At 57.2% G+C, this 26,850-nt stretch overlaps 1 protein-coding gene across 3 annotated transcripts in view; it reads left to right on the top strand.

Annotated features, from left to right (window-relative positions):
* PARVB (parvin beta) overlaps positions 1-24,824 on the top strand; it is a 96,404-nt gene extending 71,580 nt beyond the window's left edge. For all 3 annotated transcript variants that reach the window (XM_041755265.1, XM_041755266.1, XM_041755264.1), the window contains exons 7-13: positions 2,273-2,331; positions 4,242-4,261; positions 9,805-9,866; positions 12,383-12,451; positions 17,922-18,023; positions 21,851-21,923; positions 23,128-24,824. In XM_041755265.1, the coding sequence (XP_041611199.1) occupies positions 2,273-2,331; positions 4,242-4,261; positions 9,805-9,866; positions 12,383-12,451; positions 17,922-18,023; positions 21,851-21,923; positions 23,128-23,204 (462 nt within the window). In that variant the 3' untranslated portion in view covers positions 23,205-24,824. The remainder of the gene's footprint in view (positions 1-2,272; positions 2,332-4,241; positions 4,262-9,804; positions 9,867-12,382; positions 12,452-17,921; positions 18,024-21,850; positions 21,924-23,127) is intronic.
* The last annotated feature ends 2,026 nt before the right edge of the window (positions 24,825-26,850 follow it).

The following is a 26,850-nucleotide window of genomic DNA, read 5'->3' as shown; positions in this document are numbered from 1 at the left end:
GTGGGAAGCACGTACTGTGTCCCTGGCACTGCGCACTGGCTATCGGGGACACTAAACGGGGAGAAGACTCGGGTTGCGAAAGCACCGCTTCTCCTGCCAGATGGATGAGGTTATGCTCGGAACCTGGATGTCTGTGTATCTGTACTTGCGTATGTACTGCGTATTTACTTGTATAGATAAATATATATACTGTGTATACTTGCAATAATCCAACTCCATGCTTTCCCTGCACTCTCTGGGGCTACAAGGCTCTGGCTGGTCCTGATTTTCCAAAGCCGTCTCCCGTCTGACCCCTCCGTTACCCGGGGAGCTCGGTCGTGACCTGGATGGGCGGTGAGGTGGGGGGTGGGGGTGGGGGAAGGAATGCCCCTTCCGGGCATCAGGCCAGGGTTACCCGCTGCCGTCTGGCCCTGCCTGCTTCCTAAGGACGGATGTTTGTGGTCAGTGGTGATGGGATCGGGGACCATTCCTGCTGCCCGAGTCCTGGATGCTTGCTCTAGGCGGCCAGCCGAGAAAGGCTTCCCAAGGACACATGGGCATGTGGTTCCCAAACCCGTGTCCGTCAGACGCGGGGCCCCATGAGCCCCGTACAGCTCGGCAATCAAGGTATTTCCTTTCAGGCCTGCACTTTGGTCCAAGAAAATCTTTTGGGTTTTTCAGAAAGTTTTACTGACTCGGGCAAGCACTTGCTGGCGCCTCCTGCCTGACCGGGGTTATGGGAGGATTCTTTGGGCCGCACCCAAAGGCATAGGAATCAGGGAGAGGAGGTCCCGGGAACTGGCCGGCCTCTGACCCCAGAAGTCCAGGGCCTGATCCTCCATGCCCGATGATCCGGCCAGAGATGGGAGATGCAGGGAATCTGGGGTTCTGTGGAGGGAAGTGATGCGGGGACAGGCGTTGTTTGCTACCTAGCAGCATGGCCTTGGGAGATCGCTTGATTTCTGAGTTGCAGTGATTTCCCAGAGACCTGAGACGGTGCTATAAACCTCAAAAATACTCAGTTTCATGTGTCCAGTACCTAGCCCTGGGCCTGGCCTCTAGTAGGTGCCTAATGTCGGATATGTGAGTGAGTGGGCTGTCTCCGGCCCTCCCTCGGTGGGCTCTCCTGGGGATCCGAGTGAGGCCGAGAGGCCGTGGATGGCCGTCCAGGGCAGGTGGTTGCTCTGCATCTGCAAGAATCAGCTGTGAGAATTCCCCGGAGGCCGAGCTCAGGAAGGGTTGGGGAGCTCAGATCTCAAGAGGCATCCATGGTGGGTGACCCAGTGGGAAGTGAGTTCCCCATTTCTTGAGGGGTTCAAGCCGGGGCTTGCAGTGGAGGGGGGGTTAGCTGGCTGCCAAGCTCCACCCTGAGGTCCCCGGACGTCCAGGCTGCCCTGTAGCCCCCATCCCCGCCCATGGCTGCCTCTTCACACCTGTGGGGCCTCCAGAGAAGTCTGGCACACACAATCTTCCATCCCGGGCTGCTGTGACAAAATACCACAACCTGTGTGTTTAAAACAACAGACATTATTCTCTCACAGTTACGGAGGCCAGGAGTCCTCTAAGCGAGGAGCTGGCTGGGCCACACGCCCTCCGAAGCCTCCAGGGGGGATCCTTCCAGCTTCTGGTGGCTGCCGGCCGTCCTCAGCGTTCCTGGCCTCGTAGACTCGTCCCTCCAGGCTCTGCCTCTGTTGTCACTCAGCCTCTTCCCTCTCTGCCAGTGTGTCTGGGTCTCTGTTTTCACTTAGAAAGACTCTGGTCATGCTGGATTTAGGACCTCCCCTAGTCCGCTGTGGCCTCATCTTCAGCTGTATCTGCAAACACTGTTTCCCAATGAGGTCACCTTCTGAGGTTCGGAATGGGCATGACTTCCAGGGGGGCCACCGTGTTCAACCAAGTGCACATGTTCTTGCACTGGATGCTTCCCGATGTCTGTGGGTTCCCTGTGCGCCTTACCTCTCCCAGCTGCACGGCGCAGGGGATCCCTTTGGGAGTTGGGGTGTTTCTCCTGGGACACCCATTCCCCCCCACCCCAGCTGCCAGCTCTCAGAGCCACGTGGAGAGCCAGCGGGCAGCTGGGGGGAGGGGGCAGCTTCTAGCCTTCCAAAGGGTCACCCATGGGGTCACCTGCAATCTGCCCTGGGTGGGTGTGGCTTGGGTGCTGTCCCTAAGGTGGTCTGGCTCCAAGGCCATCTGCACACAGCTCAGCTACCCCATCCGTGATGTTCTTCCTCCGGTCCCCTCAGCCTGCACGTGTGCTTGTATACTTACTTGTCCGTTTTGGGGTTTGCAGAAGCGGGAAGGCCTGCTGCATTCCAGCCATGTCACAGAAGAGCTGACCACAACGACGGAGTAAGTGCACCTGCTGCCCTGGCCTCAGGCCCTGACCCAAACCGGGACCTGCACGGGTGCAGGGGGGCTGATCTCTGGTGCAATGTCCCTCAACCTGAGGATGAGATTTTCACGTGAAGGCTGTCCTAGCTTTACGACCTGCATGCACTTTCTTCAAAGATCCTTTTTTTTTTTTTTTTTTTTCATGAGGAAGGGCAAGGTAGCAGTTTGGTTCTGTATGTAAACGACTAATTCTCCCAAATAGAAAAGTAAACAAACTACGGGCAGCAAAGGAATTAGAACTTAACTTAGGCTGCCCGGTATCTTTTCTGGAATAACACAGAGAATGGTCAGCAAGTAAAAATATAACCGATCCCCTTCCGAGTCTCTTACAAGGAAGAAAAGGGTAAGCAGAAGTGAAAACTTGAGCTTTTGTAGGGCAGGTATGCTAGTGTCTTCAAGGTCTGCTGTGAGAACAGTTATTCTCCAAAGCCTTTGGACTTTTTTTTTTTTTTTTAAGATTTTTATTTCAGAGAGAGGGAGAGAGCATGAGCAGTGGGCGGACAGAGGCAGAGGGAGAGGCAGACTCCCTGCTGAGCAGGAAGCCCGACGTAGGGCCCCATCCCAGGATCCCGGGATCATGACCTGAGCCGAAGGCAGATGCTCAGCTGACTGAGCCACCCAGGCGCCCCCGCCTTTGGAGTTCTATTCCTTATTTTAGGAGGTGACCTTAGAGAATATTGGGTGGGGGCAGCAGGTGTTCAGAGTGGTTAGGGACCCCTTGTCCCGGTTCATTCATCCACATGTGCATCCGCTCCGTCGGAAAGGGAGCCACACTTCTGAACTAGAACTTTCCTTTGAGATACTACCGAGCCGTCTCTGGTCTCTTAGAGAAAGCCAGAGGACAACCTTTAAAGAAGTCTAAAAGGCTTCAAAACTATTGAAAATAGCGCATCAAATGGCGGATTTCGCGTGTAGCTTTTCGGAGCCCCCATGACACCCTGTTAAGGATCTTTAAAATTCACCACCTTCGTGCCTCTCCACCAAACCTGTTTCAGATGAAACAGATCATTAGAGATTGATCATCTCGGTGAACCCTCCCGATCCGTTCACCGAGTGATTAATTACCATGTCATGAATCCACGTACGGTCTTTTCAAAACTCGGGGCTGACGCAGGAGACCACTCCTGGCCTGGGAGCCCCCGGGTGAATTGGAGAGCTGCCGCTGTGTGGCCCGGTGAGCCGCTCCGCTGTTCCAAGCCCACGGGGAGGGGGTGGGGGGGGGGACGAGGGGCCTGGCGCTCGGCCTGGCACCCACAGTGGCCCTTACGCAGCCAGCCTGGCCTGTTTGGGAGCAAGAAGAGGGCAGCGGAGGGGAATGAGGAGTGGGGTGGGGTCTTAGTCATCCATAATTGTGTAACAACCACCCCAAAACCACGTGGCTTAAAACTTAAAACTTACCATTCAGCAGCACCAGAAGACCCGTTTTCTGCTGAACTGTTCTCCCTATTAACCGGTCCCATGATTTCATCCCCCCCCCCCATGGCATTAATGGGGTGATTTATTTATTTTTATTTTATTATTTTAAAGATTTTATTTATTCATGAGAGACACGGACACAGGCAGAGGAGAAGCAGGGGAGCCCGATGCGGGCCTCGATCCTAGGACCCCAGGGTCACGTCCTGAGCTCCACCACTAAGCCCCCCAGGCGTCCCTAATGGGGTGATTTAATAAAGGTGGCCATTTGCTGCTGATCTTGGGCAGACAGTTAGAAATCCACATCAGCAATTAGGGGGACAGAGAATCTATCAAACCAGAACCTAGATTCTTGTAAAAGTCCTTCAGCGGGGCGACTCAGGGCTCCTTGGGCTCCCTCTGCACTGTGTTCTGAGCCACCCACTGACCCTCTCCCTCTCTGTTCTCCGTTGCAGGATGATGATGGGTCGCTTTGGTAAGTGCCTGTGGGAGTGGGGAGCCCGAGTCTCAGGCACTTTGGGGCTGTGATGGGAAGCTCCTGGATGCGTGCTGTCACACGGGGGGGGGGGCGCGGTGGGGAGGCGCCCCAGGACTTGGTGGGGTTTCCTGCGGCCAGCAGTGCCGGCTCTTCAGCTCTTCGAGAAGTGTGGGGTTCACCCTGGGTCTGTCCGCTCCTCCGAGCTGCCACAGGCAGGTGGGATAAGGAGAGTGTGGTGGGGGTGGCGGGCACGTGTCTGGGATGTGGCAGGTGCTCTCTCGCTGGCCTGGTGGGCTGGTGCCAGGAGGGGGACCCGGCCTAAGGCAGGGCACACATGGCTAATCTAAGAGAGCAAGTAGCGGCGGACGGAGCTTCTTTACAGGATGTACTTTCTTTTCTTTTTTAAAGATTTTATTTACTCATGAGAGACACAGAGAGAGAGGCAGAGACACAGGCAGAGGGAGAAGCAGGCTCCCTGCGGGGAGCCCTATGTGGGACTCGATCCCGGGACTTCGGGGTCATGCCCTGAGCCAAGCCGAAGGCAGATGCTCCACCACTGAGCCACCAGTTGCCCCATCCTTGTTATTTAAAAGAAAGGGAGAGGAAAGGAAGCCCTCCCGTGTCGCATTGCTGGGGATGTGGCCCGGCAGTGGGGAGCGTGGGCTGCGGAGGGCAGGTGTCCTGGCAGCAGCCCTGCCCTGTGTGTGAGCCATCAGAGCATCACCAGGTGTCTCTGATTCTCTGTGCGATGTCCCGCCCCTGTGTCGCGCTGGCCCAGCTCTAGGTGTGGGGGCCCCAGGGAGCGTCCATGCAGCAGACCGGGTGGGAGCCGGGCCAGCAGCAGGCTCCGGGCTCCGGGCTGGTGACTCTTGGGGGAAGAGCCAGGGTTCACAGCTGCTGTGCTGGTGAACACGAGGGGCATTGGAGCCTTTCCTGGGCGAGGAAGCTCGAGAAGCCGGTGGAGTTGTTATTACTTTATAGGCTCGCCCTGCTGTGAAAGGCCGGCAGGCTGCTAGCGGGTGACAGGCCCCTGTTCCCGCCCCCAGCTTCAGCTTCTGCTAGCGCCCAGGTCCCCGGGGTCCCCAGGCGGGCAGCCTCTGCCGTCGCTGGGCCTCTGCTGGTACTTCTCTGGTGGGACCCCCTCCCCGGGGCCCCCTCCAGCCCTTGCCCCTGAGGTTGGATCTCCCCCCTCCTCCCACTGCCCCTGGGTCCTGGTGCCCATCTCTGCCCCTTGAGTTGGGAGTCAGGCTTCCTAAGGCACCCCCTGACCCCACCCTCCCCCTTACGACCCACCTCAGGCTAAACTAAAGCCACAGCCCTTGAGGTGGCCTCCAAGACCCTCAGACCACCCTTGGCACGCCCCTCGCCTCCTCTCGGCCTCCTCACTCCTGCGCTGTCTGCCGCCTGTGGCTCCCCGTTCATCTGAGAGCACGTCCAGCTCGTGCACGAGCAGTGTCCTCTGCTCAGAATGCTCTCCCTCTGGATTCCCTGGTGGCTCACTCCTCAGCTCCCTCCAGGAGGCCCTCCCTGACTGCCCTGCCCACGCCCAGCCTCTCCACTCGCTGCTGCTCACGGGGAGCTGCCACGGCCTGGAAGGCTCGGGGTGCCGGGACACCCTGAGACCCTGGGCCCCTCCTCCTGTCCCTTCATGCATGGCTTCTTGAGCTATAAGCATCCTGTGGGCTGGAGCTGTGTCTTCCTCAGCGTGCATCCCCCGTAACCACCAGCCCCGGGCCGCAGACCTCCCGGGAGCTTCCAGAATACCAGGTGGACCCTCCTTGGGCTTTGCAGGGGGTCCCTGTTCTGTGCTCACTCATCACCTGAGCATGCCAAGCTCAGGAGTGGGGGTCGCCCTGCCCCCCCCCGACCCCCCTCCCCTGAGTCATCCCGTCCTGGCTGAGGTGGGCTGGGAGAGCTGGGAGCTGCTGCCTGATCTCCATGGCAACGGGCCTGCCGGCTGCATCTCCTCCGCAGGCGGCCCCTCCCCAGTCCTGGGCTTCAGGACAGGGGAGAAGTGGGGAGCAGCTCTCCTCCTGTGCCCCAGCTCCGCCTCGGTCTCCTGGTCTCTGCCAGCAGAGCTCGTTCCCCCCACTGCGGCCTGACTGGGCCACCTGTGCCACCCTGGGTCACCGCCCTGGGCCCAGGCCCTCTGAGCCGCCTCTGCGGGCCTCAGGGTCTGCAGCCCTCCCTGGCTTTCTTGTGTTTCTCTTTGCACTTTCTGTTCCCTCTGCCTGGAATGCCCTTCCTCTCCTTGTCCCAGCAAAACCCCCGCTCAACATAAGGCTCCCGTGTGAGGCTGCGCTCAATCCCCTGGCCCTTTGTCCCCAGACTTTGGGTGCCTCCAGGGACCGGGCCAATAACACGAATGAGGGACGGGGCCAGAGCGTGGAAGGGTCCTCTGCCCCTCAGCCTCTGCGCAGGCCGGCATAGACCTGGGAGTGCACATCCCCAGTTCCACGGCAGGTGTGGATGCCAGGTTGAGTGTGGCTGCAGCCTCCGGTCCCTGCAGACAGGCAGAGTCAATTTATATTTTAAAAATGTTACTCAAACGAAACAGCATTTGGACTGAAATGAGCATCCATGAGGGTCGCACTGGGGCAGACGCTGGCCGGTCCTGGCTGATTCAGCCCCTCCCTGTGACCGTCCTGGCTTGTTTTGGGTACCTGTCCTCTCTGTGCTCAGTTTACCCATCTGCCCCCACCCAACCTGGGTCCCTCCCAGGGCTGAGCTGCTCCCTCTTTATCCCCGTGACTGTCCCCAGAGCCTCCAATGGGACATTGGGGTGGAGTGGGGTCAGGGCCCCCACGACACACCTGCCAGGCATGCTCCTCCCTTGATTCTCTGTGAGTTTAATTCTTACACCGGCCATGAGCTAGTGACTATTTTTACTCCTTCTTTATGGAGGAGGGGGAAACAGCTGCTTAGGGAAAGAAGCTACTGGCCTGATGTCCTGGGACTTTGAGGTCAGACGACCGGGATCTATGTTCGTTCCTAAGGCCAGGCTTCCTGCAGGGGCGCAGCAGAAGCTCCCTGGCCCCTGGCCCCCAGCCCCCGGCCGTGCCCTGTGATGTTGGGCCGTGCCCCAGCTGCAGGTCGGGGTGGCTGGGGGCTGGCGGGCCTCCACACCCTCCCGTGCTCCCTGCACGCCTTCGCTCTGTGAGCCCAGCGGTGGCCCAGCTAAATTTACCCGGCTGACGTCAAGCTCTGTTCTGCTCCCAGGGTTTTTCTCAAGCTGCATTTAAAGTTTGTATTTTGCTTTGTAAAAGATTTAGCTTTTTTTTTCCCCCTTAGCAGACTGTCGTACTGAGTATAATCTGACTGAAATGATTATAAAAATAATGTACGGCTGCCTTGGTAGAAAAGCTGGAGGGGGGGGCACCCTGCAGGGTCGGGCCTTTTGGTTACTGTTGGCTTTGAGGTGAAGGAAGCTGGGCAGTCCTCCGCCCAAACACGTGCACCCCCACGTATGGGTGTATGCATGCCATACATAACACGTGCACATGCATGCAAACCCCCATGCGTGTGTGCGTGTACAACATACATACATAGCCCCCCCATGCGTGTGTGTTTGTGCACCACACACGTACACGTTCCCCACATGGGTGTGTATACACATACCGCACATGCTCACACATACGCAGCCCGTCCCCCTTTCCTGTCCTTTTTGCCTCCCACCTTCCTCACCCCACCCCCAAGGCCAAGGAGGATGTTACCTGGGCTGGGCGGGGCTGTGAGTTGCCTCCCCACACCCTAGACCTTGGACATTGAGCACTTTCCTTTTGGGGCCCGGCTGGTAGGCAGGGCTGGGATGCTTCCTCCAGGAGACCTGGTTGTCTGGCCTACTTGGGTGTCGGCCTGCCTTCTCTCTGATTTCTCCCTCCTTCCCTCCCTCCGTCCCTCCCCTGCATGGACCAGGCCAGGCAGTCCTGAAGCAGGCCCTGGGTCAGCTCTGGTTCTGGGCTCCCCGCCATCTCCAAACAGGCAGTGGAGGCTTCCTACCCTCACCCCATGCAGCCCGGCTGGGCTCCCCAGTCCCCAGACCTGCATGCTGGGGTTTGTCCCCAAGCCCCTGCTGGTAACAGTGGGCCTCTCTGCTGGCCAAGGTCCTCTGAGCACATGGGGAGACAGCTGGCTCCTGGAAGATAGAAGCAGGGGCCATAGGGCCTTCCAGAAGCCCTCCTTTCCCTGTCTACACCACCAGCGACTCCCCACAGCCCTGCATCCACTGCGAGGCTTCAGTATTCCTGCCTGCACTCCAGGCTGCAGTGGGCTCCGTCCTGCCTCCATGGGGCCCCACCACGGCAACCCCAGGCCAGAACCAGGCCCTTGGCTCCCAGCCTGCCCTGCTCCCTCTTACCCCCGAGAGCCGCATTGAGCTGGCCTCCAGTGACCTCATGTTGGAAATGGACAGGATTGATTCTGTGTTGATTTGGAGCCCACAGCTGGGTCCTTGGGTAGCAGAATGGGGCAGGGCTCCCCAGGAAGAAGGAGAATGGGTGGGACATGACGGGTGTCCCCCAAGGAGGGTTCTGGAGAGGAATTCTAGAGCAGAGTCTCCTGGTTTGTTGATTGGTTCTGAGGCAGTGGAGGGAACAAGCGAGACGGTGTTTTCAGCCAGCAAGGAGCTAATAGCCAACAGATGGACAAACGTAGGATGTACTCTCAAGTAGTGATTAAGTGCTATGAGAAGTGTCCCAGGGTCAGCAGGTGTGGGGCACTTTTCTAGACGTGGATGGTCATGGAAGGCCCTTCAGAGGAGTTGACATCCGAGAACAACCTGAAGGAAGTGTGGCAGGTGAACAGCAGGTGCAGAGGCCCTGTGGTGGGCATGTGATGGAGGAGAAGCCAAGAAGCCAGTTAGTGGAGTGAAGTCAGGGAGGGTGCGTGTGTGTTGGGAGCCGGGGGATGGGTTGGTGACTGCCCCCACTGGGTCCCATCAGCCACAGGAGAGGGAATGAGTTTTATTGTAGGAGTGATGAGAAGCTGTTGGAGAGCTTTGGTTAGGGGGCGGAGATGGGGAGGGGCAAGATCGATCCAGGTCTCCAGTGTCCCAGCTGGGAGAAGGGCCGGGAGTGGAGGCGTGGGCCAGCCGAGGCGGGAGGCGGCCGCCTGTGCCCGGTGAGGGCCCGTGCGGGGCTGGCAGCCGTGCCATCGGGAGGCGGGCTCAGAGGCGCCGCGCCGGCAGATTCGCTGGTGCGCCCGGAGCGTGGGGACGGAGAGAGGGGGACGGGGGATGCCTGAAGCCGAGGATGTCACGGGGGCGGATATTCGAGCACCACCCGTGACTTTCATGTTACAAGATAGAAACTGAGAGAGACCGAGACAGCGAGTGAGAAGCATCTTTTCCTTGATTCTGCTCCTCGACCGCACCTGCCCTTGGGTTCTGGCGGAAAAGACGAGGATTCTAGGCGGGTGGGGAGAGTAGGGGCGGGACATCCCCGGGGAGGGGGTCGGAGGCTGCCAGATTCCCGGGTTGGGCCGGGACCGGAGCAATGCCGCGCGTTTCCATTAACCTGCCTGTCCCTTCACCTGTCACGCAGAGCGCGACGCCTTCGACACGCTCTTTGACCACGCCCCGGACAAGCTCAGCGTGGTGAAGAAGGTAAGCCCCGGGTCGGGCTGCTAACCCCTGTCTCCAGGCCTCCCCCCAACCCCCGCTTTTTCTTTTTGCAGCATGCACCCCATGCCGGGAAGAAGGTGGGAACGTGTTTGAGATCTTTGAAATGTTTGCCACATGGATGGAAGTGTAATTATAGTCAAAAACGTAACTGCAGCGCATAAAATTAGCACCTTTTAACTCAACATCTCTGCTCCCGGGGTATCTTCCTGCCCACCCGCCCGCTTCTGCTGAGTGAATTAGCCAGTCGGCGCCAGCGCGGCGCTTCGTTCGACTCCAGGCTTTTTCTCAATGCGACAGTGTTTTTGAGTGTGTCAGCCGCTGGCTCTTGCAGGCCCCGTTGCCGTGGGGCTGTACTCACGACCTGCCCTGGACATGGGCAGGCCTCTGCTGGCCCAGCTGCTCGGGGCGCCTGTCTGGTCCATTTCCCCGCCACCCAGGAGCGCAGAGGACGAGACCTTCATCAGCCCAGGCAGCCTGCTTGTGGGCTATGGGTGGAAAAAAAAAAAAAAAACCCACAAAACAACAACAACAAAAAACCCCATGTGAACTGAGGCTGTGGAGTCAGGGGCTGGGGAATGATGAGCTTCCAGGGGGAGGCGCTGCCAGGAGGGCTCGTCCTCACCCAGCCCACTGCGCCTGCAGACAGGCGTCTCAGTGCGGGGAGGCACTTCCCAACTCCCTGTGAAATCCAAGGAGCAATTGGTCATTTCTGCCTGTGACCTAGGGGAGCGCCCTCTTTGTCTGGCACAATTTCCCAGAACAGGTTTCCTGATGCAGGACGTCTCAGGACCTTTACTATGGTGGCGTGTGTTGGAGTTCTCCCAAGGGAGGACTTGGCAGGAAGCATTTTCCAAACTTGCTTGTCAATGGCGAGATCTGTTTTTGTTTTCTTGTTTTGTTTTGTTTTGTTTTTTGAGATCTGTTTATCTCATGGTTGACCGTGATCATGGAACCCACTTTTGGAGAATGCTGGTCCAGCCTGGGACAGTGAGATGATTGGTTCTGGGAAGCACGTTGGCAAAAGGCTGACAGCACCACCCCAGTGGTTCTTCTGGGGTGGAACCGCCTTAGCATCCTTGGGTCGTGAGGGACACACCTTGGGGCCTCCAAGCAGTGCCTCCCGCCCCAAGCCCCTACCCCTTAAACAGCCACAGCTGGCTCCCATTGAGTGGATGCACAAGAAGATTCACGTCTGGCTTCCCCACCTATCAACTGGGTGGCCTGAGGCAGAGGATAACCCCTACCTCAGTTTCCCCATCTGTCAGGACCCAGAGGCAGGACCTACCACTCTGTGCAGAGGCCCTGCACACAGTCTACTACATGGTGTTGACCATGGTGTGGCCCATGGCCTGTCTTTTGATAGATATGATGTTAATTCTTTGAAAAGATGTATTTTGGGCCCGTGGGGACCCCAGTGACAAAACAAAATCCTTTTATTTGCCTGACCGGTTCTTGCTTCCAGCCTGGCCCTTGCCCACCCCCATGTTGACAGTCACCATGTCAGTGGCTCCTTTTCCCCCAGAATAAAAGCAGGAGCACCCTATCTACCCCTCCAGGGTCACCTGCTACATCCAGCTGTGCCCGGAAGATCCCAAGTGTTGGCACATGTGTGCAGGGCCCAAGTGCCCACTCTGCCCACCTCTGCACTCCCGTCTCCCATGGTGTCACCTCCCTTGGCACCTGCGGGGGTCCACACGCCTCTCCTTGCACTCAGCAAACCTCCCTGCCATCGCATATCTCACACGCTGGGTCCTAACTCTCGATTTCCTCGCCGCCTCCACCAGGGGCCAAGGTGGAGAACCGTGCCGCAGGCTGTCCAGGCAGGGCCCTGTCTTGCTGTCTTCATGGCCCCCACATCAAGCAGAGTGCCTGGCACGTAGTAGCTGCTCAGTAAATTTAAACAGAATGAATAAGGCAGGGCTGGGGTGGTCATGTCCAGGGGTGGGGGTGCGGCTGGCGTGGCATCCCTTCGAAGCTGGGTTTGCTGGCTGAGATGTTCCAGGTGACAAGTTTTAAACTTTGGTTAGAGACGAGATGCTGGGGACCCTGTTTCGCTGAGATCCAGCTTGCTGCAGGTTACGGAGGCCGATGGTCCCTCCGGGTGGGGGGCGGTGAGCCGGAGCGGCCTCCTGTCATTCCTGTACATCCAGGACGCATCTAACAATGGAGTCCTCTTCCCCTGACGATTGTATCCTTCCTAAGGGCGCTGATTGTTCCACTACAGGATCGGTAAACACGTGCGTGTGGCCGAGCACGTGCGCACGCACACGGGTTGGCCGGGGTTGTGCGTTTTCCTCTGCAGCTGGGATGGCGAGTCAGGCATGGTTGCATGAAGACCAGGGCTCGCTGGATGCATGTGAGCCTTTTATTTTAGCAAACGGAGGAGATCCTGGAAGCGTCTCACAAAGCCGGTGACGGCAAGGGCAGGTCCATCCGGGTGGGTGGATGGGAGCAGACCGCCTCACTCACGGCTTCCGTCTCTGTCTTTGCCTTGACAGTCTCTCATCACGTTTGTGAACAAGCACCTGAATAAGCTGAACTTGGAGGTGACAGAGCTGGAGACCCAGGTGAGCAGCGTTCCGGGGTGAGGCACCTGCCTGTGGTCTCAGCCTGTGCTCTGATCCCGGGTGGGCCGCCTTGGCCTTCCCTCAGGCTCTCTGTTGTAACGTCCTGGGCTGCTTGGAACACGGTGCCACGGAGGTGGGCGTCCTCACAGCCCTGGATGCTGGAGTCCCCGACTGGTGTTGGCAGGGCTGCTTCCTCCTGGGGCTCTGGGGGGGCAGGGGAGGTGGGGGCTCCGTGCCAGGCCTCTCCCCCAGCTGCAGGGACGTCTGCTGGGCTGTAGACACCTCACCCGCATCCCTGCCTTCATCGTCACCTGACACTCCCCCCCAATGTCTGTGTGTCGTGTCCAGATGTTCCCCCCCCCCTTTTTTTTAAATCAGCTACCCATTCCCCTCTTAAGAAACAATTCATGTTGCTGGGATCTCAACGTGCTTTTATTTTATTTTTTTAAAAGACTTTATTCATTCATGAGACACATACAGTGAGAGGCAGAGACACGGGCAGAGGGAGAGGCAGGTTCCCTGCAGGGAGCCCGATGTGGGACTCGATCCTGGGACCCCAGGATCATGCCCTGAGCCAAAGGCAGATGAGCCACCCAGGAGTCCCGAGATGTCCCCTTTTAGTTAGGACACTGGTTGTGTTGGATTAGGGCCCATCCCGGTGACCTCATCTACCTCCGTCATGAGCATACTTCCTAATAAGGTCACAGTCACAGGTTCTGCGGGTTAGGACTCCAACACTTTTTTTGAGGGGGACCCAGCTGAACCCGTAACACCCTCTGAGACGTCCTGCCACCCCCACCGAAGGGCTGTGGCCACGTGCAATTCTTTCAGTCTAGAACGTTCTGTGCCCCCGCTTCTGTTCTCCACGGCCATGCTTACTGAGCAAGTGCTCGCTAAATACCTGTCCAACGAGGGTGCACAAAATATTTCTCCTGCAGCTAGTATATAAAATATACTCCCCCACTCCGCTCAGAGCTAACATCACACAGTGAAAATCTGTTTCAAACGCTCCCCAGGCATCGAAGACAAAACATAATTTTCCCAGGATTAGCTGGATGCTTGAATTCAGAGTCTTTAGACCTCTCGGTGCAGATTCCCTCTAACCCCTAGCCGATCCTTCTTAAACCCCTGGGCGATTGCTTCCGTTCTGTGTCTTGCTTTGCCTTTTCCCATTTGCTTTTCTAATTAAAAAAGTAATTCAGGTTCATTGTAGAATGTCTGAAAATGCAGATAAGCAAAACAAATAAAAATCATCCCTAATCCCAACACCCGGAGATAACGGTGCCGAGGGGTTTTGTTCTGGACCTTTCCTCCACCTGGCTGGCTGATCCTGGACGGCACGGGTCTGTACTGGAAAGCCCAATGGACCGTTTTTAATTAGTATATTCATCGGTGCATCGTTTGTCGTAGTTTGCGGGCACTGCGCACCCAGCCTCATGACCTGCCGTTGGCTATTTCCTCAGTCCAGGAGCGTCCCAGCCTAAAAATAACGGTTCCCCTTCCTCCCTCCTCGCCGCCTCCCCGCTTCCTCCTCCCCAGACCTAAATGACTGCACCTCATGGTCGGATGTGTGTTCTAGACGTCGTGCGTGCGCGTAGGTGCGTTTTGCAGGTGACCGTGGCTCTCACTGTACAGCTTTTGTGTAACGCGTATTTTGTTTATTTGAGTCTGTGCGCATGATGGCATCTAACCCTCTTCCCTTGCCCAGTCTGTCCGTCCCTACCGGTCACCCCTGAGGACTGCCTTCTATTCCATCCTGAGGCTGGGCCGCACGTCACTAAGCTGGCTCCTCGGGACGGGGCGCATCCCACTGTTGTGATGGGGGGTGAGGGGGCTCTCTTTGTCAGGACGCGCCCCCGGCAGTGGGATCGTCAGTGCAAAGGCAGTGATGCTTCCAGGGCCCGGGGAGGTTTGCCCTTTTGGGCATCCTGGGCCCCGCCAGCCATTCCCAGCTGTCACTCCCCCCCCCTTCCCGGGGTGATGCACACACAGCAGCAGTGGTCGCTGGACATCCCAACTGTGACCCTACACCTCGGTTTGCATTGATTGTTATTTGCTCGGCGTCTCCCTTTTTTTCTCCACCACCGCGCTTCAAGGAGTATCTTAAAAGTATTTGTAACCACTGGTCCACCAGAAGAGAGATTTTTATAAATAACATGCATCCTCAGGGAGACCTGGGCTCAAAGTCCGGCTGAGGGTGTGTGCATGTGTGTGCGCGTGGTGACATGCGTGTGTTTTTCCCTCCTTTTAAAAGCCACTCCTGTAGGGACACCCGAGTGGCTCAGCAGTTGAGGGTCTGCCTTCGGCTTAGGGCGTGACCCTGGGGTCCTGGTGTTGAGTCCTGCATCGGGCTCCCCACAAGGAGCCTGCTTCTCCTTCTGCCTGTGTCTCGGCCTCTCTCTGTGTTTCTCATGAATAAATAAATAAAATCTTTAAAAATAAGATAAAACAAAACCACTCCTATATTCTGGGCAGCTTTCTAGCTCTGCGCCACTTGGGCCGGTTACTCCGTGTCTCTGCACTTCTCTCCTCATGTTGAGGGGGCAGCAGATATGGGGGGGGGCTTGATGGAGGTCATACCCTTGCAAGCTGGGCATTGCCCTGGGAGCCGTGGGAGCTGTGGGGTGTCCGTGGTGTGTCCGTGGGGTCTGAGCAAGGGCACGCCCCTGCCTCATGACAAATGTGTGCTCTCCTGAGTGTGAACTAGAAGCGTCCAGCCCGTGGACTGATAAGCCGCCAGCTGGGCCTGGCTCCCACCCTCCCCAGCACCCCTCTCCCTGCCACGCCTTCCTCTGCAGCCCCCATCTCTCCCACCACCCGGGCACGGCAAGGCCGTGGGAGGGAGCAGAGGCTCTCTGTCCCGCTCGCCTCCCTGCAACTCCTGGGCAGTTTGGTAGGGGCAGGATATTCATTCACGGATGTCCTGGAAATGGGTCAACGCTGACAATTGAGCTGGTTTCGTTGGGCCTGCAGGGGCCGTGTCACCGGGGGAGTCTGGCCAGCACACTCTTCCTGGAGCACGGTCGGGGGGGAGCTGCTGCATGGAGGGGACGTGGTTTTAAAAAGCCCTCTGATCTCCCTAAGGAGATGAGTAATGTGGCTTCCTCATGGTGTGGATGCATGACACCCTTGCCATGCAGACGTGGGGCATTCACCAGTCAGATCACGTTGGACCAGGGCCTGGAACACTCTCCTCGGAAGGATGGTGTCCCTCTGCCTTGGGCTTTGTTTCTTAGCTGCCCTTCCCCTTTCAACTTGGTGATACTGGATGTTTCTGATTTTGACTTTACATCTTTAAATTGGAGGCCTTGGTGGCCTGCCTGGATGGGGGAAGGAGCTCTTGTTTTTTTCTTCTCTTTTAAAGATTTTCTATTTATTTATTCATGAGAGAGAGAGAGAGAGGCAGAGGGAGAAGCAGGCTCCATGCAGGGAGCCCGATGCTGGACTTGATCCTGAGTCTCCAGAACACACCCTGGGCTGAGGGCGGCGCTCAACTGCTGAGCCACCCGGGCTGCCCCTATTTTAATTAATTTAAGCATTTTGTAGATGTAAGAGTTTTGGCACTTGGTTACATAATAGTATGAAAGTTCTTAACATGGTAAATTTTATGTATGCTTTATCTCAACTAAAAAAAAAAGTCTGCATAAGCCAGATATGAAAGGATAAATATTGTACAGTGTCACTTATGTGAGGTCCCCGAAAGGAGGCAAATTCAGAGACAGAGAATAGGGTGTGGACACCAGGGGTTGGGTGAGAGGTTTGGGGGAGTTTGTGGGGTTTTTTTGTTTGTTTGTTTTTAAGATTTATTTTATTTATTTATGATAGACAGGGAGAGAGAAAGAGAGAGGCAGAGACACAGGAGGAGGGAGAAGCAGGCTCCATGCCGGGAGCCCGACGTGGGACTTGATCCCAAGACTCCAGGATCGCACCCTGGGCCAAAGGCAGGCGCTAAACCGCTGAGCCACCCAGGGATCCCCGGAGTTTGTGTTTAATGGGCATGGAGTCTCAGTTTTGCAAGATGATGAGAGTTCTGGAATGGACGGACGGATGAATGGATGGATGCACACAGTATGAATGGACTTAATGCCACTCACCTGAATACTCAAACATGTATAAAATGGGAGATTTCACATTATGTATATTTTACCATAGTAAAAAACAAAATAAGTCTGCAACATTCAAACGAAAAAATAGGGACGCCTGGGTGGCTCAACGGTTGAGCGTCTGCTTTCAGCTCAGGGCGTGATCCTGGAGTTGCTCATGAATAAATACATAAAATCTTTAAAAAAAAGTCTAGGTTTAATAGGCACATGCAGCCAGGGACAGTCATATTGGATGACACCATTTCAGACATTGGGAGGCTGGGGTCCTCACAACTACTGGGCCTGCAGTGGACCCCAGCAGGGCTCAGCCCCTCAGAGATGCCATCTGCCCTCCGGGTGCGGACTGTACCTTGGTTCTCTTGTCCCCTCGGGCAATTTGCTGTGTCCTCACTGGTCTCCATTGCTTCACCTTTAAAGGAAGTAGCTGCTCCCTGGTTTATTGGGGGTGGGGAGGGCTGTCTGCCAAAGAGCTGGGTCTTTTGTTTTAGATTCCTGGTCCCTCTCCTGTGGGTGGGAGGTGCTGCTGGGCCAGGTGGCGGGGAGAGGGGTCTTTTTTTTTTTAAAGATTTTAATTATTATTATTATTCATGAGAGACACACAGAGAGAGGCAGAGACCCAGGCAGAGGGAGAAGCAGGCTCTCCACTGAAGCCCGCTGTGGACTCGATCCCAGGACCCCGGGATCACGCACTGAGCCAAAGGGCCACCCAGGTACCCCAGGAGCAAGGTCTTGATTGAGGGCTGCAGCCTGCAAGGCTTTCCCTGCCCCAGTGCTGCCCAGTGTTCAGGGTCTAGCTGGGATGGACACTAGATGCTCATCTAGATGGACACACAAAGGCTTATTGTCACCAGGCTCAAGCATGGGAACACCTCGTCCAGCACTGAAGAAAGTGCTCAGGAGCTGACAAAGTGAGCATGGGAAACAGGGCAGCAAACCCCAAACCAGAGCCTAGGGCACCCTGCAAGTCATGAGTGGATCCTGCCAGCTGCCAACACCCATGACATGCTTGCCATATGCGGGGTGCTCCCTGTTCCCTTCTTGCCGGGTCCTCATGCCAACCCAGAGAGAGGGAACCAGTGTTACCCCGAGGTCAGTCCTGGGGAGACGGACCTCATGGCCAGGCTGTCCGGATCCGGAGCCGTGGCCCCATCCGCGTGGATGCGCTCCAGCCCCAACCACATGTGTGGCCACGTCCAGTCCTGAGCCACATGCTTCGCACCCGGGTCCTTCCTTCACCTAATTGTGGGTTCCTGCCTGCATGAGGCACGGATTTCTGACATGAAAACATTCTCCTTCATTTGAATGGGTGCAGAGCATTCACCACCTCCATGTACAGCCCAGACACATCACCGCGTGTTTCTCTGTAGTTTGCAGATGGCGTGTACCTGGTTCTGCTCATGGGCCTTCTGGAAGACTACTTTGTGCCCCTGCACAACTTCTATCTGACCCCAGACAGCTTCGACCAGAAGGTACGTGTGTGTGGTCTCCATCCTCAGAGCAGCCCCAGGCGTCCTCACTAAAGCGCACAACCTAGATTATCCCCCGGTGGCTCTTCTTGGGGCTCTGGCTGGAGTCCTCCAAGAAAAAGAAAAAACAAAACAAAAAACTGCCCCACAAATGGTCCTGCAATTAGACACAACCCAATCCTCAGCAGTAGAGATAAACCCAAGTGTCCTGTGCCACATTCTCTTGGGGTCTTTTACCATGAGACGGTACCATTTTTAATCACTGTGGTCGGACGTCTGTAGAGTTGCGAATCCTTCTCCTGTTTGTTGATGTGCATGTGTCACCTCTGGTTCTCCCGGCTAGGTCCACTTCCCCAAGTGCTCTTCTCAGTGGTAGCACAAAGCCCCACAGCTCTGAGGCCACTGTCTCCCTGTCTCCCCTACTCTTGGACAATTAACTCATTTCTGGGGTTTTCCCCCCTTGAAATAATAGGGCATCTCCTCAAATATAGACATGTATATCCATTCCTGTGAATTTTCTAGGAACATCCCCCCCAATGGGATCGTTTGGGTCAAAGGGCGCAACCTCTGAATTCGGGTTGCCGCATCTCATGTTCACTGCGTGTGACCGGGTGTTTTGCCCACTGCTCGGGGCCTCCCCAGAGTTCAGCCTATGCAGACAGTAGTTAGTGCGTTGCCTTTAGAAGCTTGGCTTATGCACGATCCGTATTGCTTTGGACTCACGGGCATCTGTCACTTGATTTTTCCCAAAGTGCTAGACCCATGAGTCAGAGAGGCCGACGATGCAAGCGGGTGGCGGCTGCCAGAGAAACATCCGACAGTGGGGCCAGTGTTTATCAATCTGCATACTTCTGGCACCTTGCAGGCAGCTTGCTTGTGGCCAAATTGTTCTTGCCTCGCCTGCTGAGATGGAATCAGAACAGAGTAGAGAGGTCCTGGCACGTTTGAGCCGTGGTGAATGCAGAGAGCTCGAGCCAGGGGAACGAGCAGAACTCCCATTAGGAGACAAGGGCGCCTTTGCTGTCGTTCTGGAAACGAGCACACAGCTGATGTGGTGAAGAGGCTCGTGCGTTTCCAGGCCTGACCTGGCTGGTGGCAGAAGCATCGTGTGGGAGAGAGATTTCTTCCTTTGTTCAAATTAATAACAATGCTGGCAGCAGCGGTGAATTGAGCCAAGTATCTGGATCTGGGTTTCTTCCCAGGATGAGACTGTGCACCTGGTGGGGGCAGGGGTGCCCTCCCTCCGCCTCCGGCCTTATTCCCTTTGCAACAGGGCTGAGAGTTTTGTTGGTTGCTGCCCTGGCCTGGGAGGTGCGGGAGGCCTAATGACCATCTCCAGAGCCATGGAGGGAAGGCTGCTTTAGGGGACAGCATCCAGCGTGCGTCCAGTGGCCCATTCACCCTCATGAAGGGGACGCCCTGGGGGTGGGGGTGGCTCTGCGGGCAGCCGGAGCTCTCCTTGGGGAAGATGCTAGAATTCCGGTGGATTCTTAACCAGCTTCCTGGTCCCTCTTGGGGGAGCGATGCTCATCATAAGAGTCACTGGCAGGTTCTTTGCAAGCTTATCCTCTTTATTAGCCTCCTGGCATCACGAGCTCACGGGCAGTGGCGTCTCCCCGCTGCGTAGACCTGAAATCGCTCCAGGCCGGTCCCTGCACCCGAGCTCTTGGGCGCTGCCTGCAGCTGTGGCAGGACGGTGGGGGCTGCTGGGGTCTACCCACTAGCTGTCTTCTGGGGGTGCAGGCTCCGTGGGGGCGTGTCTGCTCCGACGCTGGGAGCTCTGCGTTTCCAGAAGGGAGGGCACTGAACGTCCTCTGAGCGCAACAGGAGATGGGCCCGGGGCTGCTCTCCCCACACGGAGTGATGTGTTTTTAAACAATTGCCCTGGATTTAAAAAACAATGAGACCAGACAGGTCGGACGTCCTAGGTTGCTGCACACGGACAAACGGCGCTCTGTGAGCTTTCTGGGACGTGGGCACGAGCCGTGGCTTTGTGTTTTATCGTCTTACTCAGTGGGAGCCACTTTGCTGAGTACCTTGTGCCCATTGATCATCTTTCTGGAAGACTCCACAGCGTCCCTCTCTCTGGGGAGCGGAGACTCCGCTGGTTCGTGCCGGCAAATACAAGGAAAGGCTTTGCATTCCGTCCCCTCATCATATTCCCTCCCTGGGGTCAAGGATCCGCCCCTGTTCTGGAAACTTCTATCCTTCCATCGCCTGGCCAGATTTTCAAAAATCCCATGAATTGCAGAGGGCAAGGATTTCAGGGTGTCCTGGCTGGGTGCTGGTTCCCAGGGGTGGCTTGGGGCCTGGTCCCCTCGGGTCTGGGGAGCTCTTTGCTGTTCTGGCTGCACTTTTCCGGGCGCCTGGGGCCAGGGGTCGGCGGAGGTGAGGGTGCCTCTGGGATGAGAGCAGGGCGGCCAGGACTTCCTGCCTGGCGGTTTGCTCAGAGTGAGAAGAAAGCAGAAGAAAGCCTGGGCAGGGCAGGTGTGGGGTTTCAGGAGCCCGACCTGCTCAGAGCCGAGCACTTTACCAGGAGCCAGCTCTCCTGTCCTCACCCACCTCGGCCCCGGGACTGCCTCCAAAAAGCAGCCTTGGCGCATCCCCACCGCCCCTCCTCCGGGCCAGGCCGGCTCCCTGCACCCAGGCGTCTGACACCCTGCGTGGCATTCCCACTTGGCCCTCGGGAACGGCCCAGGATCCCCCTGCCCCCTGCGTCTGGTCACGTGCAGCCCCGTCCAGGGCTGGGTGCGAGGGGCCTGTCCCCACACGGGGTCCCTCTGAGCGCCACCTGCCCAGTGCTGGTGCCGTCGAGGGTCCTGGAGGCCACTATGCCATCCCTGAGCTCCTGTGTGGGGGTGGGGTGGGGGTGGGGGGAGTGGGTGGGAAGGGTTGATCAACTGCAGGTTATTTTGTCAAACATCATTTTCCTGGTTAATTATTAAACTACAAGTAAAATGCCCATATTTCTGGTTCATTTACACGGAAATCGTAAAGATATTACTGTTGAAAGGATATTTGATTACTAAGGGCCCCAGGGTCCTCTCTAGCTCTGACTCCATGATTTATTTCATTTTCTGGTGCCCCCCCAACCCCACCCCCTGACAGCCTTTGCTCCCAGCAGATGGCTGGCTGTGATGTGGTTGGTCTCCCGGCGTCCCTGTGATTCAGGTGGATAAATGCAGCAGAGAAGGTGTTATTTTAAACCTCTTTAAAAGCTGTTAGCAGAATATAAGCTTCCAGCATCCTCGTGGGCTGAGTGGTACCTTTCATTTCGGGGAGAAGTCGGGGGGTGGGGCGGGCATCCATCTTCCTGTGACATCTGGTAAGTCGAGGGCAGAACCAGGGTCCTGCCACCTGCAGCCACCACCGGGCTGACTTCCGTTCCAGTAGGGTCCCTGGTACCTGGGCCACCACTGCCCTTGAGCGAGATGTCCTGCCTGCAGCTGTGCATACGCGGCTCTGTGAGGCCCTCCCAGCGCACGGTGGGCAGGCCGTGCTGTGCTGGGGACAGTGCGGAGCTCTGGGTGCTTCTGGGAAGTGACGTCCTCTCCGGGCCTTGGCTTCCTTGTCTGTGAAAGTGCCAGAGTCACTGTCACTTCTCATTGTGTGGCCTGTGGCAGAGCAGACGCTCGGGGACCCCAGGGCCCTCGAGGGCAGGCTTTGTGCCTTCACCCCTGCATCTCTCTGAGCTGCCCCCGGTCACTGGTTGAGCGGAGTAAGGACCGTCTAGTAAACATCTTCGCCCTACACCCCTGCCCAGCCGGCGCCCTGCACTGGGCCCGTTGGGGCCTGTGGATGTACTGATTCTGCTCTCGCTGCCCTGGCAGGTCCACAACGTGGCGTTTGCCTTTGAGCTGATGCTGGACGGAGGGCTCAAGACACCCAAGGCTCGGCCTGAAGGTAACGTCCGGCCCCCGTGCCCCCTGTACTCTTAGCTTCAGGGACCCAGGAGGACTGTGCTGGCAGAACCACTGTCGCTGGTCACTAGTAACCGCTTGACTCGGAGGACGTGACCTCTGCCCACGAGCCTCGGGATCTGCACACCCTGCAGGTGCCAGCACTCAGGCTAGACATGCTGTTTCACACCTTGAGAGGGTATGAAAGGCTTGCCACAGTTGGACGAGTGTCATGCTATGTCCCTGATGGCCAACAAAGGGCAGTGCTTGTGAGCAGGGACGAGGCACGGTCATGCTGCGTGTGGGTCTGAGCAGCAGCGGGGAGCCCCGGGGAGCCCCGGGTGCACGTGTGAGCCCTTGCATTCCCCCTGAGTCGGTAAGCTGGTCGACAGGCTGTCTCTCCTGGGTGAGTCTTGGTCTCCTTTATAAAATGGAGAGGCAGGAAGGAACCAGCTCCCTGCGCCAGCTCCCTGTGCTTCCCTCCGGCTCTGGGCAGAGGCTGGAAATGCACTCTGGGACCAGGTACAAGGACGCCTGTCAGTTCACGGCAGCTGCTCGGCAGCCTTCCTCTGTACGGGGTGCTATGTCTTGCTCTGGGGGTGAGTGCCTGCAGGGGGAGAGCATGGTGTTCATTCTGTGGCCAGAGAAGGGCCTTTGGCCTCATCTGGTCCAATGGGCCAGTTTCACCGGTAAACAGGTGGAGGCCCAGAGCAGGGAAGGCACTTGTTGGCTAAGTCATAGGGCAAGTGAGGAGGAGACCCGGGTGCCCTTCCCACCAAAGAAGGCAGCCTGGACTTGACAGGCCGAGGGTCCTGCCGTGGGCCGCACCATGTAGCCCATCGCTTGGCGTTGAGGGTGCAGGAGAGGGCAGCAGCCCTGGCCCCACCCTGCCCCAGAAGGCCTGCACTCCGTCCTGGCACAGGTTGGTGCTTGGCTGTTGGAGATCCCACAGCACATAGACACCATGGGTCGCCAGACTTGCCGGACCCACGTCCTACAAGGGATGCAGGAGGAGCAGCCCTGTCCTGGCCATCCCAGGGGCTCACTCAGGGGTCTAGCGGCCTGGGGCCTCTCAGGGCCACTCGGGATGGCACCACCCAGGGGGTCGGTCTTTAACCCGAAGTGCTTTAACCCCATGCCTCCTGCACACCAGCACCAGAGCTCAGGTCCTCTCGCCTCTCCAACGGCGCCTCTCTTTTCTTCCACAGATGTGGTGAACCTGGATCTCAAATCCACCCTGAGAGTTCTTTACAACCTGTTCACCAAATACAAGAACCTGGAGTGACAGCAGTGAGCCGCAGAGCCTGTGCCGGGCGTGCAGGCCTGGCCTCCCCCACCCCACCCCACCCCACCTCACCCCACCCCATCCCACCCCACCCCTGCTCCACCGGCCTGTTTGGGTCATTGCTCATAAGCTCCGTAGTGTAACACACAGTGGGCAGCATCCTTTAAAATGCAGGGTTTGGCACCCCCCTGTGCTTGCGTGCGGCCCCATGGGTGCTCACGGGACACTAGTCAGCCCTGATCCCACCCAAATCCCCCAGCCTGTGGGAGGGGCGCCCCGCAAGCCTTTCCACGGAGGAGTTAACGACCGTGGGTGATCACAGCAGCCCCGACTGCTCTGCAGGAGCCATGGGTCAGCTTGACCGGTGCAGGCAACTCTCCTTGGAAGCAAGGCCTTTTTAGTAAAAAGTGTTTTGTAGTTATAAAAACTCCCCTCTAAAGTCCCAGAAGCTTCTGATGGGATGGGAGGGCCTGCCCCACATTCTGTCTCTTGATCAACCAGTATTCTTTTCATTTACCTTTTGCACGAACGTCTAAGACCCGGGTGACCCTCAACTGCCACTGTGTGGGAGGCAGGATTTGCTGAAGCGATGTTGGAGGGGGGTTTTTTTGGTGTTTTTGTTTTGGGTTTTTGTTTTTGTTTTTTTGGTGACAGCCAAGTGGGCTGCATCAGGAGCCAGATCTAAAATGTCGCTTGACACATCTCAGAGGCCCTGTTTGGGAATCGATGCATTTTTAAGCTTTTAAAAAACGGAGTCTCTCCATTTGCAGGGGCTGCTGTAACAAAATGGGGGCTTAGACGACAGGAAAACAGGACTGTTGTCTCCCAGCGGCGGAGGCCCGAAGCCCAGCATTGAGGCAGGGCTGGTGCCGCAGGAAGACCCTCTCCTTGTTTTGCAGGTGGCCATCCCTCCCCCGTGTCCTCCCTCTGTCCCTGGCTGTGTCCTAATCTCCTCTTATAAGGACACCAGCCATAGGGATGAGGGCCACCCATGTGACCTCATTGTAACGTCCTGGCCTCTGCAAAGACCCCATCTCCAAGTATGGTGACATTCTGAGGTGCTCAGGGTTAGAGCTTCAACATATGGGTTCCGGGGGACACAGTCCAGCCCTTACTGGGGGGATACGAAATCTTCATCTCCCTCCCCTGCAGCGTGGCTTTCTGGAACTCTGCTGGCATCTCCCACTGGGTACTCTGGAAAGGGATGCTCTTGGTCCCCTCCCCTACTCACCTTGGCTCAAGAGAGTTGGGGGGGGCCTCCCCTCTGCTGAGGAGGGCACCTGCACTGTGTCACTGCACCTGCAGCGCCCCCGCCGGCAGCCTCCTCCCTGGGCTCAGCATTTGCTGCCAAGCAGGATGGGCCTTTCTCATCTCAGATTTTCACCTTCCCGCTGTCGATCGGAGCTGTTGAGCTGGTTGTTAGTATTAAATCGAACACGCTCGCGACTCAGGAAACCCTTTACTGTTGTGTCTCAGCTCTACAGCCGCCAGGCTGGCGGGAGTTTCCAAATAACCGTTCTGATGGAAGTGGTTTCCCAGCAGGGGCAAGAAATAATTAAAACAGTATTACGGTGTCTCTTTTGGGATGCGGTGACATTAAAGGGCCACTTTGACAAAATAGCCAAGGCTGGAACGTTCTCTGCTGACTTCGTCACACACATAGAATCCCAGCCGGCCCCCAGAGCCGTGCGGCGTTCACAGGCGGGCCTGGCAGGGCTGTGTCCACCCCTGGGGGCCCAGGGGGGGCGGAGAGGGCGGGGGAGACCGCGTTTGGAACGAATGCAGTCTCGGGGTGTTCAGCCCAGGTGGGCAGCTCTGGCGGCTGCGAGGGGAGGCAGTGGTGCTGCGCGGCGGGGAGCTCCTCCTGGCTGGGCAGGGAGCGCACGGCAAACCCTCTGTGCTCCTGGGAGGAGGGTACAGGGGATCCCGAGATGCGGGCCGACGTGAACAGGCGCAGCTGCCTCAGTGCCGACTGTTGAGGGCCACGGCGCCAGCAAAGCGTGTGATCTGTGTTCCAACCTGGTTTTATTCAGGTTGGTTCGGAGGTGGCAGGTCTGCCTTCTGCACACCTGCCAAGGCCCCTGCGCCGTGTGCGTCTCACCCCCCCTCCCTTCACTGTCCGCTTTCAATCAGCTCAACACGAGGCCTGGACATTCGTGCCCTGGCACGCCTGGGCATCTTCTTGGGGGTAACCTCTGCAGCAGAAGCCTCTTCCTTGACCCTGGAAAGTTCTAGAACCTTTCCTTCTCCATTGACCCACATTTTCAGTGGATTGTTTTTCTGTCGGTGGGGGGTGGGGAGGGTAGGGGGGCGCAGGGGGTCCTCCGCAGGACCTAAATGACAGCGAGAGAATTTGCGCCCAAGTGGCGCCGGCTCAGGGTTAGGGGCCCCGAGCGTGGACCCAGGTGAGGGTGGCGAGATGGTCACCTTTTATCCTCCTCTGAGTGGCTGTTTGAGTCCCCCCTGGCCATGGGGAGGCTGCTTGCAGCTTTGCTTCCCCTGCAACAACTATAGGATCTTATGCACGTGGAGCCCCGAACCCATGGGCCCGCATGTCCTTATTGGAGGTGATAAAGAGCTGGGTTTTTTTTTTTTAGATTTTATTTATTTATTCATGAGAGACACAGAGAGGCAAAGATACAGGCAGAGGGAGAAGCAAGCTCCCTGTGGGGAGCTTGATGCAGGGATCCCAGGATCGCAGGGAGCATGCCCTGAGCCACCCTGGTGCCCCACAAAGAGCTGTTTTTTAAAGGAATGGAACAGTTTTTTTGCCCCCTTTTGTGTGCCCCTGTTTCATTGTCTTTTTAACTGTTTTAAGCAGTGTTGCCATTGGATTTCTGGATATTGAATGAAAGCCACTAAACCCTTGGTGGTGGTGCCAACGCCGCCCCCCTGGCTGGCAGCGGGAAGCCGAGGCTCTGCCTCACTGCCCCGACGCCGGAGACTTGGTTAGGAAAGTGCAGGGTGGTGCGGACAGTGAGCTGTTATTTGTTCCTTTTTTTTTTTTCTGTTATTGATTCTAATAAAGAACCTGAGAGCACGAGGCTGTGCGCTGCTTGTGTCTGTTTTTGCTTTCATGCACTTAGTGGTCAGTGATTGTGCCAGCCCAGGGCTTGGGCCCGGGACGTGCGAGCTCCAGGAGCTTCCAGTGACACCGGGAAGTGGGCAGAGGAGCTGGCTCACAGCCCGGTGTGGGCGGACAGGCCCTGCGTGTGTTGAGGCCGAGGCCTTCCTGGGTGGGAGCCACAGGGAGAGGCGGGGGCAGAGTCACCGCGGCGGGTGAGCAGGAACACCGAGCAGCGCTAGGCCAGTCCACCTGCTTGCCTGGATCCAGCGTGGAACGCGACGTGCCAGCAGGCCGGTTGCGCAGGCTGGACGGTGCTGCTCCAGGGAGGTTGCGCACTCCTGGTGCTGCAGGGCAAGGGGCCCAGGTGAACCCCGGCGGTGGCCAAGGCTCTGCGGTCCTCGCTGACCCTGCTGCAAACCTTCCCTGCACAGGTCACGGTGGGGTGGGGGGATTCAGGTGCCTCGGACATGTTAAAATTGTCACTTAAAGTATCGCTAACCTGGAGAGCGAGGCCTCGGTGCTTTGAAAGTACTGAGCATCCCAAAGTGCTGCTGGCAAGTACCCAGCTCTGGGGAGACG

This window comes from Vulpes lagopus, chromosome 5, assembly GCF_018345385.1.
Source record: "Vulpes lagopus strain Blue_001 chromosome 5, ASM1834538v1, whole genome shotgun sequence".
In the NCBI taxonomy this organism is placed as follows: domain Eukaryota; kingdom Metazoa; phylum Chordata; class Mammalia; order Carnivora; family Canidae; genus Vulpes; species Vulpes lagopus.
The sequence above is the reverse complement of the archived record's forward strand: the minus strand, read 5'-3'. Positions and strand labels throughout refer to the sequence as shown.